This window comes from Microcaecilia unicolor, chromosome 11 (assembly GCF_901765095.1).
Source record: "Microcaecilia unicolor chromosome 11, aMicUni1.1, whole genome shotgun sequence".
NCBI lineage: Eukaryota > Metazoa > Chordata > Amphibia > Gymnophiona > Siphonopidae > Microcaecilia > Microcaecilia unicolor.
Window position 1 is genome coordinate 203,053,622 of NC_044041.1, and position 14,739 is coordinate 203,068,360.

At 44.1% G+C, this 14,739-nt stretch overlaps 1 protein-coding gene across 1 annotated transcript in view; it reads left to right on the forward strand.

Moving 5' to 3' along the window:
* Positions 1-1,991: 1,991 nt before the first annotated feature.
* The window catches only part of PSMB2 (proteasome subunit beta 2), a 33,063-nt gene continuing 20,315 nt past the window's right edge, over positions 1,992-14,739 (forward strand). Inside the window, exons 1-4 of the mRNA XM_030219852.1 lie at positions 1,992-2,065; positions 2,102-2,204; positions 7,921-8,043; positions 9,665-9,735. Coding sequence (XP_030075712.1) covers positions 2,114-2,204; positions 7,921-8,043; positions 9,665-9,735 — 285 coding nt within the window. The 5' untranslated portion in view covers positions 1,992-2,065; positions 2,102-2,113. The remainder of the gene's footprint in view (positions 2,066-2,101; positions 2,205-7,920; positions 8,044-9,664; positions 9,736-14,739) is intronic.

The window sequence follows — 14,739 nt, forward strand, 5'->3', positions numbered from 1 at the left end:
ACCGGGCACCCTAGGGGGCACTTTTACAAAAACAAAAAAAGGTAAAAGAGCTCCCAGGTGCATAGCACCCTTCCCTTGTGTGTTGAGCCCCCCAAATCCCCCTCAAAACCCACTGCCCACAAGTCTACACCATTACTATAGCCCTAAGGGGTGAAGGGGGGCACCTACATGTGAGTACAGTGGGTTTGGGGGGTTGGACGAGTAAGCATTAAGCAGCACAATTGTAACAGGTAGGGGGGGTGGGCCTGGGTCCACCTGCCTGAAGTCCACTGCACCCCCTAACAACTGCTCCAGGGACCTGCATACTGCTGCCAGGGAGGTGGGTATGACATTTGAGGGTGAAAATAAAAAGTTGTGAAACATCATGTTTTGTGGTGGGAGGGGGTTAGTGACCACTGGGGGAGTCAGGGGAGGTCATCCCCGATTCCCTCTGGTGGTAATCTGGTCATTTAGGGCACTTTTTGGGGCCTTATTCATGAAAAAACAGGGTCCAGGAAAAGTGCCCTAAATTCTAGCTACAAATGCATACTTTTTTTCCATTATCGGCGAAAGGCGCCCATCTCTCCTCGGCCGATAACCACGCCCCAGTTCCACCTTCGCCACGCCTCCGACACGCCCCCGTCAACTTTGTACGCTTCCGCGATGGAGTGCAGTTGAAAACATCCAAAATCGGCTTTCCATTATACCGATTTATTCGTTTTTGTGAGATAAACGTCTATCTCCCAATTTGGGTCGAAATCTAGGCGTTTTTCTCTTTCAATTATAAGGTGGCAAGTGTTCTCCCCCCCCCCCCCCCCCAAAAAAAAAAAAGTTATCTCAGCTGGTGGGAAAATGCTTCTTTCCACCTTGGCAGAAGGCATGCACTGAAAACTGAGCATGCACAGGTGCCGGTGTCATGGAGAGTAGCGTTTTCGTTACCATCAGGGGAAAATCTTCAGCTGGCGGAGCTTGGGATTCCCACCAGTTACCACTAAACATGTGCTACTGTTGGGTGGGCCTGAGCCATAAATGAGTGGGCCCTGGCCCACCCAAGCCCATCTGTGGCTATGCCACTGAACCGAAATGATTAAGGGGATGGAACTCCTCTCATATGTTTAAGAGGTTAGGGCTCTTATGTTTGGAGAAATGGCTGAGGAGGGATGTGATTGAGGTCTATAAAATCCCAAGTACAATAGATCTGGCATATGTGAATCGATTGCTTACTCTTTGAGGTATATAATATGATAGAGGTATATAAAATAATGAGTGGAACAGGTGGATGTGAAGCGTCTGTTCACGCTTTCCAAAAATACTAGGACTAGGGGGCATGCGATGAAACTACAGTGTAGTAAATTTAAAACAAATCGGAGAAAATATTTCTTCACCCAATGTATAATTAAACTCTGGAATTCGTTGCCGGAGAACGTGGTGAAGGCGGTTAGCTTGGCAGAGTTTGAAAAGGGGTTAGAAGGTTTCCTAAAGGACAAGTCCATAAACCGCTACTAAATGGACTTGGGAAAAATCCAGAATTCCAGGAATAACATGTATAGAATGTTTGTACGTTTGGGAAGCTCTCCAGGTGCCCTTGGCCTGGATTGGCCGCTGTCGTGGACAGGACGCTGGGCTCGATGGACCCAGTGTGGCATTACTTATGCACTTTCAAAAAGGCCCTGCCGGCCCCCTCTCGACATTATTTCCTGTTCCAGGGCTGGGGTTCAGCGGAGGGAGCCAACAGCTGCATGCGTGCTCCATGCACCCCCTTGCTAGGAGGAAGGGTGGGTGCATCATGCCATTGCTGTTATGTAACTGTACAACACAATTGTAATTTTTCCCTGAGTGTTAATTGTAAGTCACGTTGAACTGAAAACTTGTTTCTGCGATTGAGCCTGGATTCCTGAAAACCAGGATATGATGTGAGCAGAGAGGACGGAGCTCAGGCTTTAGTTCCCCCCCTGAAGTGCACTTCCGCCTTCCCTGACTACATCTCCCAGCATGCCCGCGGCGCGCCGGTGACGTCACTGCGGGGCGACGGCGCACGTCTGGGCCCGGTGAGGCAGCGCTTTTTGGTGTGCGACTGCGACTGTGCGTGAGAAGAAGCGCGAGGACAGGAGCAGGAATCCCGGTAGCGGCCGTTATGGAGTATCTGATCGGGATCCAGGGTCCGGACTTCGTGCTGGTGTCGGCGGACACGGTCAGCGCCAGTAGCATCATCCAGATGAAGCACGGTGGGTACTGGGGGGGGGGGGCTGGGCCCCCTCCCCCTCCCCCTCCCCCAACAGCGCCTCTGTGGCTGGTCAAACACAGGGGCCTTTGAGCCACGGCGGCAGGTCCAGCTCGCTTTGGACAGTCAGATAACTCTATAGGTGTAATTTGGGGTCAGTCTAGGTCTAGCCCTCCCCCCCCCAAACAACAACGTTGTGGCTGCTAAAACTGAATGGGTCTCTCCCCTCCCGCTAACAATATGATTTCCTTACCTCCCCCCCACACACACACACTTTGTTAGTGCAAAAAGTGAAGATAAAACATAGGAGATGCAGGGACTGCTGGTATTTTTTTTTTTTGGGGGGGGGGTGAGGACGGGGGTTTTAGGTTTCATTGTACTACTACTACTATTTAGCATTTCTATAGCGCTACAAGGCGTACGCAGCGCTGCACAAACATAGAAGAAAGACAGTCCCTGCTCAAAGAGCTTACAATCTAATAGACAAAAAATAAAGTAAGCCAATCAATCAATGTGAACAGGAAGGAGGAGAGGAGGGTAGGTGGAGGCTCAGTCCACCAATAAGAGCCAACCTCATCAGTGATGTCACAATGGCTTGATTGCCTGATACTTGGCTCACTTCTGATATTGTGATGTCATAAGGGAAAGGGGGAAAGGGAAATGGGACTTGATATACCGTCTTTCTGAGGTTTTTGCAACTACATTCAAAGCGGTTTACATATATTCAGGTGTTATTTTGTACCAGGGGCAATGGAGGGTTTAGTGACTTACCCAGAGTCACAAGGAGCTGCACTGCACTAACCAATAGGCGGCTACTCTACTACTAGTACTATTTAGCATTTCTATAGCGCTACAAGGCGTACGCAGCGCTGCACAAACATAGAAGAAAGACAGTCCCTGCTCAAAGAGCTTACAATCTAATAGACAAGAAATAAAGTAATCAAATCAATGTGTACAGGAAGGAGGAGAGGAGGGTAGGTGGAGGCTCAGTCCACCAATAAGAGCCAACCTCATCAGTGATGTCACAATGGCTTGATTGCCTGATACTTGGCTCACTTCTGATATTGTGATGTCATAAGGGAAAGGGGGAAAGGGAAATGGGACTTGATATACCGTCTTTCTGAGGTTTTTGCAACTACATTCAAAGCGGTTTACATATATTCAGGTGTTATTTTGTACCAGGGGCAATGGAGGGTTTAGTGACTTACCCAGAGTCACAAGGAGCTGCACTGCACTAACCAATAGGCGGCTACTCTACTACTAGTACTATTTAGCATTTCTATAGCGCTACAAGGCGTACGCAGCGCTGCACAAACATAGAAGAAAGACAGTCCCTGCTCAAAGAGCTTACAATCTAATAGACAAGAAATAAAGTAATCAAATCAATGTGTACAGGAAGGAGGAGAGGAGGGTAGGTGGAGGCTCAGTCCACCAATAAGAGCCAACCTCATCAGTGATGTCACAATGGCTTGATTGCCTGATACTTGGCTCACTTCTGATATTGTGATGTCATAAGGGAAAGGGGGAAAGGGAAATGGGACTTGATATACCGTCTTTCTGAGGTTTTTGCAACTACATTCAAAGCGGTTTACATATATTCAGGTGTTATTTTGTACCAGGGGCAATGGAGGGTTTAGTGACTTACCCAGAGTCACAAGGAGCTGCACTGCACTAACCAATAGGCGGCTACTCTACTACTAGTACTATTTAGCATTTCTATAGCGCTACAAGGCGTACGCAGCGCTGCACAAACATAGAAGAAAGACAGTCCCTGCTCAAAGAGCTTACAATCTAATAGACAAGAAATAAAGTAATCAAATCAATGTGTACAGGAAGGAGGAGAGGAGGGTAGGTGGAGGCTCAGTCCACCAATAAGAGCCAACCTCATCAGTGATGTCACAATGGCTTGATTGCCTGATACTTGGCTCACTTCTGATATTGTGATGTCATAAGGGAAAGGGGGAAAGGGAAATGGGACTTGATATACCGTCTTTCTGAGGTTTTTGCAACTACATTCAAAGCGGTTTACATATATTCAGGTGTTATTTTGTACCAGGGGCAATGGAGGGTTTAGTGACTTACCCAGAGTCACAAGGAGCTGCACTGCACTAACCAATAGGCTACTCCTCTACTACTAGTACTATTTAGCATTTCTATAGCGCTACAAGGCGTACGCAGCGCTGCACAAACATAGAAGAAAGACAGTCCCTGCTCAAAGAGCTTACAATCTAATAGACAAAAAATAAAGCAAGTAAATCAATTAATGTGTACAGGAAGGAGGAGAGGAGGGTAGGTGGAGGCAAGTGGTTACGAGTCAAAAGCAATGTCAAAGAGGTGGACTTTCAGTCTAGATTTAAAGGTGGCCAAGGATGGGGCAAGACGTAGGGGCTCAGGAAGTTTATTCCAGGCGTAGGGTGCAGCGAGACAGAAGGCGCGAAGTCTGGAGTTGGCAGTAGTGGAGAAGGGAACAGATAAGAAGGATTTATCCATGGAGCGGAGTGCACGGGAAGGGGTGTAGGGAAGGACGAGTGTGGAGAGATACTGGGGAGCAGCAGAGTGAGTACATTTATAGGTTAGTAGAAGAAGTTTGAACAGGATGCGAAAACAGATAGGGAGCCAGTGAAGGGTTTTGAGGAGAGGGGTAGTATGAGTAAAGCGACACTGTTTTAGAGGTGGGTATATGGCACAGTCACAGCTGCCAAGTTATCCAGTTCCACAAGGGAGACTTTGGACCATCCTGGTTTTGAATTTATCAGTGTGTTTCTTCTAGCAAAAAGAGGTGCCGGTACTCAAATGTCAGGCCATCCTTCAGGGATGAGGTGATCACTGAGGGACCCACCCCACAATAGCCAGGACCCCTGCAACCAGTCACAGAATCTATGACAAGGCAGAATTGGTGTGTAGAGCCTGAGCTCTTTCATTATAACTTGGGACCATGGGTCAATTTCAGCACACAATGGAAAAGGTGCAGGGACTCGGTACCCCCAAGTACCCCCTCAAAAAAGCGCTGGAATTTATAATCCTGTTACACTGGGTTTTCTGGACCCTGATTCTGCCCACTAAACTCAGTGCTGCAGGTCCTATCATGATAGGGCTGTCAGAAATTCAGGACTGGCTCCAAATCTCCCTCCTGGGTCTCAGTAACTTAGCATTTCTGATGTGTGTGGGGGAGTGAGTTAATTACAATGACGCTTATGTAAACTGCTTCAGGTCAGCAGATAGAGAGGCAGTTAATAAGTAGAAATAAATATTTGGGGAAGAAGCCGCTGGATTGGTCCATTCACCCCACAAACGCCCCTAAAATTTGCGGGTTCATCAAATGTAATAGCAGTATGCAAAACTGAAGACCCACCAGCATTTAAAGCAAGATTAAATAAAAGGGGTCGCACGTATTAACACAGTGAAGGCCCCATTTTAGGCATGTTTACTAGTAACACATGCCAATGGCGGTAGCGAACTTTACTGTGTCCAGCTCTTAGCAGTATCTTTCAAAGAGTGAGTACTGTCACTTTGACTTGAAGACCCAAAGGCTGGATTACAGTGTTCTGTCTTTCATTTTGTGCGATCTTGTTGTTATTTGTTTGTTCATTGTTTTGATGTATGTTTTGTTGTAGCTTGCACAGAATTGTAGTTCATTGGTTTTTATATCCCACATTATCTGAAATAAAGATCATTAGTTCAATGTGGCTAACATACAATTAAAGTATTACAATGAAAAGAATATTAATGAACATGTGGATTACAGGAGTAATTAGGCACGGCAAGCGAATGAAAAAGTTATAGGAGCTTTAAAAGGGCATATTTATGCTGAAAGTTTGACCATGATCTCGCGAAGGGCAAACTGGCAAGGTGTCCGATAGACTTAGTTTATAACTTATATATTATGTGAAGAACCCAAGTATCAGAAGTTATTCAGAGCCCAGGTTTTACATAAACAAACTCTTCCTTTTCCCAACAGGTTCTTGTGAACAGTTACTGGAATACTTCTTATGTCTAAGTTGATGTGATTTTATTTAAAATAATTTTGAACTTCCATTTTATGGTCTGAATGACTGGACAAATCATAGTACTCATTCTGCCTCCCTGTATCCTTTGTTTCACATTTTCTTTTCTGTTTTTATTTCTATTTATTACCTTTAAAAGTGGATTAACATGGCTACCACACCACTTTACTCCTGTCACTGTTCAGATTAACTGTATGTGGTTCTGCTTCTCTCAGGCTTACAGCTAACATTGTAGCTAATACTCCTCTGACAGAAAAGGGCAACTCCAGAGACTACAACCAGATTTTTTTTTTAATGTTCAGAGCTCTCTAAGATGTCTTCCTGGAAGATTAGTCAGCAGCATTTAGCAAACTGAAAGTGAAAATATGAACGGGGTGTTGCTAGCTTTTAGTCTTAAGCTCACAAAGTACTAGCTTCATTATGAATGGTATTAGGGTAGCTACCTAGCTCCAGCTCGACAGACCGATTGATCTGTTCTGGGTTTTGCTGCATTGATGCAGTTTTGATATTCTTAGGGACATCAAAGGTGTGAAAATCAGAACTATAAATGTTTGCATGCAAGAGATAAAAACACGGACTGGATTAACCTTCTTTGTAGATTTGGAGTGAGCTGGCAACAATGGACTTAACATTGAAGTTTCAGGCTGCCAGACAGGCCCCCCACCCCAAACCATAGCTGCTTCCAGGGTGATGGGGAAAGTGTTTTCCCTTTGAAGCCTTGATAAATGATTGAGGAGTATTTCTGCAGAGATCTGGCTTGTTTCAGAGCCAGCCTGCAAGCCCCCTGCCCCTTTAAGGGTTAAAGAATCCCATCTGCCCCCTTAAGGGCCTATATGCTTGCAGGCTGGATGGAGGACACTGAGATTCAGTCAAAATACTGGCTGTTTATGCTAGTGCCTGGAACTTTGTTTTACATGGCCTTGTCCCAGAGGCTTCCTCCTCTACCTTTCCTTCCTTTGTCCTCCTTTCATCATTGTTTTCCTCCTCCCCCCAGGCCATACTGCCCTCTGTCCTAACAGAACTGTCCTGGGTCCCCTCTGTGGCCTTTTCCTGATCTTTGGGTCCTGGTGGCAGTGGTAATAAACAGAAAGATGAGCAGGAGGCCTGTGAGCCAGCACATGCTCACTTGCCGTGCAGCAGGCCCCGTCTTTCACAGGGTTTGTTCTGTATCAAGAAGCACATGTGACTCACCGACCCTGTGTGGGAGTGTTCACCAGCTTATGGGCCTGTCACTGAGCTTCTCCTGTTGTTTCCGGGTTCTGAGGGGCAACGGGCTGCCAAGCCCCTTTCTTTTTGGACTCTTGCATTGCAGGGGCTGATTGGGCAGAATTTGCAGCACTTGTGACAGTACTGTAATGATTCTGTTTATTCTGTGCAATATTGTGGGTCTCTCTTGCAGGTTATAAGCTAACAGATCAAATAGTAACGAACTAGATTTCTGTAGCCAGCTGTTGTGATTATTCTGGTTAGAGTCCTTTGATATTTGACCATCACGTGACCAAGACGAGTTGTATTTGGTGAAAGCACTGGGCTTAGAACCCAGGAGTCCTTCTTCCCAGTGTAGTGTACCTGCCATTCACATGTGTTTCATGTCCTGTATCTGGCCTTTAACCAGTAGTCCTGGAACTCATTCAGTCACTTGATGTCTTCTCTCATGTTTGTTGCTGCTATTCTTACCCCCATTAACGTTCACTTTTTATCTTTTTGCCTTAAAAGATTATGACAAAATGTTCAAGATGAGCGAGAAGATCCTGCTGCTCTGCGTAGGAGAGGCCGGTGACACTGTCCAGTTTGCTGAGTACATTCAGAAAAACGTTCAGCTGTACAAAATGAGGAATGGTGCGTATGGTGACCAGATCACAGTTGTACTGTTCCATTTTAACGTTCATGCACTGCCTTAAGGAGCTTAACTAAACCCACCCAAAAGAGAGATTTTACAACCTCAAAAAATGTTACATATGTTAACCTAAACCAAGATAAAAACTGTAAATTCAGAATAATACATTGCAGAAGAGTAATCGTCTGGCCCAAATTTCTAAGTTTAGTGGGATGACGACAGTGGAAACACATTATTACATAACCTGTTATGAGGTGGGGCTCATTTTATTTATTTATTTGGTACATTTGTATCCCACATTTTCCCACCTATTTGTAGGCTCAATGTGGCTTACATTGTTCCGGAGAGCTGTGTGCAGCCTCCGGAGTAAACAAATACAAGGTGGTGTTGTGGGTAGGATAAGGTTCATGTGGTAGGATCGCATAAAGGTGATTCTACAACGAGAGAAATTGTCCAAAGACTATGACAAACTTTAGTGTTGTTGTGTCGCACAGATCAAGCATTTATGTTGAATCGGTAGGGTATGCCTTTTTAAACAGGTGGGTTTTAAGTGTTTTTTTGAAGTGTAAGTGGTCGTTCGTGGTTTTCAAGGCTTAGTGTGTTTCACAGTTGTGAGCTGATGTAGGAAAAGCTGGATGCGTAGGTTGATTTGTATTTGAATCCTTTGCAGCTTGGGTAGTGGAGGTTTAGGTATGTTCGTGTTGATGCAGTTGGTAGTTCAAAGAGTTCATAGGTTACTATGTAACTTTCTAAGTCTAAGTGCTTTGAAAATACTCCTCCACATGTACTCCCGACCTGCAGGCTGGCTTCATCGTTGTATTGTGCCATTAACCATCATATTTTCAGCAGCACTGTTTTCATAGGGATGAGCTTCAGCAGTGTCATTTGCTCTCTGGTCTTCAGTTTAGACCAGCAGCTGAAGGTGAATTGTTAGACCTAGTTGACCAACCACAGTTTTGCCTCTTAGTTTAATTTCCTTGGCTATCTGTTTCATAAATCGACCTACTGTGGAAACTTCAAGGTTTCCATGTACATGAGGCAGTCTTCAAGATCAAAGTGATGAGCTAGGGTCTCCGGATAGGTTTGCTGTATGATCTCGGGCTCTCAAATTTACTCCTTATGGGCAAAGTATCTCCAAATGAATTAGTTTTGCACATGCCATGACAGTAATGGACCTCATTCCAAGGTACGAGGAGAATGATCTCAGGTTCTCCAATTTACTGCTAATGCTTGCTGTAGTACATGTATCGTACCAAAGAGAGCTTCCTTCTGAAGTTTGCAGGCACATCTTGACAAGTTGCCCATGCATAGTACATCTTTCAAACAGCTTATAATCAAGTCTGTGGCTCCCGATAAGGTGGAAAATAGTTCTGTATTTGCACTTTTTCTTTGTCTCTGACTCTATTAATTGGTAGTTGAGGATTTTTCTCTCTGCACAGAATAATCACTTGCACTGAAACCTCTATATTCTTGTGGGGTTTTTTTTGTTTGCTTTACCTCTCTGGTTTTCTTGCATCCGGCTTCTTATCGGTTAGAACGAGAATGTTCCAGTTTTTGCCTATATGGGGTTTTCTTTCTTGCATTTCAGTTTTGATATAAATGCATCTATTTTTCTTACATCAGGATACGAGTTGTCTCCTTCTGCAGCTGCAAACTTCACCCGCAGGAACCTGGCAGATTACCTCCGGAGCCGGGTAAGATATAAATGAGCTTTTTTGACTGTGTCTCCTCTTTTGCCTTGCCACTCCAAACTGCAGTCACAAAAGAATAAATTCTTTCAACAACTCAGAAAACAGAAGTAGATGTATCTGGAGCTACATGAAGCATAGTAATCTAGTGAAAAATGATTGATTATTTTTGCAAAAACCTCTTGCAGTGAAATCCTGCATGAAAACGCAGCCCTGGTATTCTTAAGAATAATTTCTGTGGTAAGTTGTAACTGCACATGTTCGTTGGTTCTTCTTGCTTGGAGGAACTGTTACAAGACGGTTGAATTACTACTGAGAGAAAGGTTGGTGGGTTTCTGTATAAAAAAAAAAAAAGATGACTTACCAAAGCAAAAGGCTACGTGAGTCCAAAATTCATAATGCCCCAGGGTGTTTAAATGTATTAGTGGAGGAGAAAACAGTTCTGCTCTTATCAGGTTCTGGGCATTTGCTAATGTACACCATGGGCTCTCTTAGATTTCAAGCTTAGCTTTATTTTGGAAACAGCTTCTTAGGCAACACAGGTCGACTGATTTACATATAGCAGCTTCATCATAAAGTTCAACCGTTTCTTGAGTCCTGTACAGTAAACACTGGCTCATCCTGATTGAGGGTTTCCATACATACGGTCAAACTGTGGTTTTAGTTGGTTCAGCTCACGTACCTCTGGGTTATCTGCTAACACATACAGACCCAGGTTCCTTAGGTCCTCTCTCAAGTACTCACGATATGACATCTCATGGGTCGTAGGTTCCAGTGTCACAGCCACCCAGGGAATGATATCCTCATGGCCAGCAGTTCCTTTTCAGGGGTCGGATTGCTGGTCTTAGCATCAGGGTCTCGTAGCTTACCCGAGCCAGAATTGAACAGAGGCACCCAGTGGCCTGGAAGGAGAGCATCGGCCTCTCCTCTGAGCAGGTCTCCTGGTTAAGGCCCACTAGAGCTTAGCCTTTACAGCTGTCTAATAGCAGAGTCTGTTTCTGTTAACGCAGTAATGTTTGGAAGTGCTGGGGGAAAGTGTAAGGAAAATTGGATAATCTGGCTGATTGAAGATATACGTGTTAGGTCTGAGCTCTCGGGCTGGATCACCCAGGAGTTCTGCTCTTCCTCTAATACAGACTTTTCCCACAGTGGAGCCAGATGAACCTAACAGGCTACGGATGGTATATAAGAAACGCCTCGTCTTATTGTGGAGTTTCTCTTACTTCGAGGGATATTAGCTGGATCTGAAATATTCCAGAAAAAAAAAAAAAAGAAAAAATTATGTTCTCTAGAGTTTGTACTGTGTGAAGATCTCTTAAACAGCATCTCAGCCAGAGCTGTGCAGACTGGATGGACCTTATTTAACCAGTGGTTGATTGATTTATTTATTTGAATTTTGCTCCCAACTTTTTCAGTAGTAGCTCAAGGTGAGTTACACTCGGGTACACTGTGCACCCCTCTGTCCCTGGAGGGCTCACAATCTAATTTTGTACCTGAGGAAATGGAGGGTTGTGACTTGCCCAAGGTCACAAGGAGCAGCAGTGGGATTTGAACCAGCCACCTCTGGATTGCAGACCGGTGCTCTAACCACTAGGCTACTCCTCCTCTCCTGATGATGGAGTATCTTTTAAGAAAACATGATGCAATCTCACCTTCCACGTTTCAGCGCCTCAGCGTTTACAAGCCAGGTGTCATGATTCTGGCAGTGATACCGAGAGCCTGTGTTTTAAATCTGTACAGGCTACCTAAAGTTAGATACCTAAAATGTATACAGTAAGCGAGAATTGTATAACTGGATAAAGAATGGCAGCGTAAATCCGCTGTTACATGCATAATGTTAAGCACAAGCTCTTATGATAGCATTACGGCAGGTGTAAATGCTTTCCCCTAAATGTGGCAGTGAAGCACGTAACTGTATTCTAAAAGGTTGGTGCGTAAGTGGTTGGCGCACTCCTGCCCCGCCTGTGCCCTTCCCATGTCTGTGCTCCTCTCGAAGTTACGCACTAACATTATATGTGCCTAAGTGCAGTTATGCGTTTAACTGGAAATTAGAGCCAGTTAGTACCGATTAATTCCAATAATCGCTGGGTATTAGTTACTGTCAATTTGCACCTAATTAGGCAATTAACTAGTGTAACTGGCAGTAAGGCGCTCATGCACTTTTGCACACACTAATGTTAAAATGTGTGTACAAGATTATAAAATGAGGGGCTGAGCGACCACAGTGCCAACCTGACGCTGTCTTGACTTGCTGAAATGCAGCTGCTTTGATTTACCTTGGAAGATCCTCCCATTAAGGATATGTATGACAGTGTTCAATAGTTCCTGAATCGTCACGCGATGACCAGTGTGACCTACAGTTAACCCCTTTGAAGTCACAACAACATCCATCTAACTGAAGTCCTTGCTCATGAACAAATGAAGACTTGTAGGCACTTTGGGGCACATTTTCAAAACAGATAAATGGCCAAAAAGCAGCAGATGGATCAAAACATCCAAATTGCTATTTTCAAAACCCATTTTAAGACAGCTTTCTATACAGTTCATATGCAGCGTGTCTAAATCACAAGGGCGCCGTTAACGGTTACATGTAAGCCACATTGAGCCTGGAAAAGGTGGGAAAATGTGGGATACAAATGTAACAAATAAAATAAAAAAATAAATGTTTACCTGGGACCTTTTCTGTGAAGGGCCACTGCAGTGCCTCTTAGTCTGCCCCACTGCTCTGCTGGGGCCCCCCTATACGTCCCAGTGGCTTGTTTTTCTGCATTTTTCCCTTGGATTTTTTTTTTTTTTTTTTGAAAATGGTCCAAAAAGATAGATGTACTGAACACAAAAACATCTAGCAAATGGCCATTTTCAACATAAAAAGTTGGACATTTTTCTGATTTGAAAATGGCCGTGTTTACTACTGGATTTTTGGATGTTTTCTTCAAAATTTCCAAAATGGGATTTAGGCATCAAATTAAAAATGCCCCTCCACATAGCTTCTTCCATTTCTCATTGTTTTGTCTTTTCCTGTTTCTGTTTTTATGTTAACGTACTGGAATAATTTCCACGATCAAGATTGGCTTTGGTCTTGCCCATTCTGGTAACAGGGCCTCCTACTGTTCTATGTTCTGGTGATTTTACTAGTTCTCTTAAAAGGGTAAAGGAGACAGTTTCAGTTTTAATGTATTTATTTGGCCCCTGCATTTTCACACAGAATACAATAGGGATGTACCCATGGATTTTGCACCTGCACATTTTTCACCTTCCTGGCCGTAACTCCAGTCCTGCCCATGTTATTATTATTTATTGCATTTGTACCCCACATTATCCCACCTTTTTGCAGGCTCAATGTGGCTTACAGAGTGTTGTTATGATGTAGTCATTACATGATCTTAAATATAGTCGATAATAGGCTGAAGATAGGTGATTTAGATGCAAGGTGCTAGGTAAGGTATTGTGAGAGGTGTTTTTTGATGCACCTGAGTAGTTTGAGGAATGATTTATTAAGGATGTCTTTTGTAGGCTTTGTTGAAGAGATGTATCTTCAAAGATTTGCGAAAGCTGGTAAGATTGTCCATAGTTTTCAGGGCCAAGGGTAATGCGTTCCATATCTGTGTGCTTTTATACGCAAAAGTAGTAGCGTATGACTGTATTTAATTCCTTTACAGCTGGGGAAGTTCAGATTAAGGAATTTGTGGGCCGATCTTTCTAGACAGGGAAGGGTGGATTTCAGTGAGGGGATTAAGGTTGGGTAATTGCTTAGTTCTTTGGGCAAATTTGTTTGAAGTGTTCTCAGAATGTCAGAGAAGAGTTTACCAGGGCCTCCGAGGGGGGGGGGGGGGCAGGGGACGCAAGATTCCCTGGGCCCGCCTGCAAGGGGGGGGTCTGGGCCCAGTGCCAGCAAGCTTTTTCCTGCTTGCCACCTTCCGAGTCTGTTTTATCTAACCTCCTTGCTGTCCTGCTCCTGCCGCCCAGGACCCAGATGATTGCATTTTGTTTTGTCTTTTTACACAGATCCGATTTTGATTTTTGTTACTTGTATACTTTTTTATTGTTTTTCTCTCTCTCATGTTTTTGCTTGTTTACTTTTAGATTTTTTTTTCCCTTTATTTGCAATTTTGTTGTTGTTGTTCTGGTTCTGTGCTCTGTAGCTTCTCTTTTGTGTTGACAAGGAGCTGTCCAAGCTGTACGGCCTGTGACAGGGGCAGGTCCAGGGTGTCAAGTTTTAACCACCCAGGAATTTTCTTCCCCTGTTGGTATGTTTACCCAGTTTAAAATTTGTAGGCACTTAGATTTTACTGAACTTCCAAAGAACAAAGACAGAGTAGCACCAAAGTTATATTAAAAATAAAGAAAAATCTACCTGCTCACATAGCCAGATTTCTAATGGAACCGGATTAAATATTGTTGAAGTTCTTTCTGACACAGGAAATGAGAAGGAAGGAGCGACTCTGGCCATCAATAACAAGCACCTGAGCCCCAGACTTCCCCCCTCCCGCCCCTATCTCTGTTATAAGATGCAATTTGTTATGTGAGAATACAGCCAATACCCATGTCTGCTGTGGGAAATGCATCTATGTAGTGTCTGATGCAATCGCAGCTGGGCAGACAAACGTTCAAGGCAGATCTCTTATCCGTCATGTTAGAAATGGAGTCCAGTGCCGAACAGAGGAGTCAGCAGTGGAAGAAGTAGCTACAATAGCTTCTTTCTCTATTCGGGCTCAGGGTCTTAACTCATAGTGCACAGTGGTGACCTGTTGTCATACAGGCAGCTCTCTGATTGGTGGTCCTGAGCTGCAGTTGCAATGTAATTGGTTGCCGAAGCTACTTTTGTAAACATGAGATGGTGCTTTGGAAGAGAGATGTCTCTGTAGTTCGGTTGAGAGGAAGACCCGTGGAGCTGAGTTTTATTTATTAGACCCACGCGTTCATAGTGAGGAAAAACATTTAATATGGTACAAAAATGAGCATTAAAACACTACAAATTCTGGCAACATAATAAGCAAATCAGAGTACAAA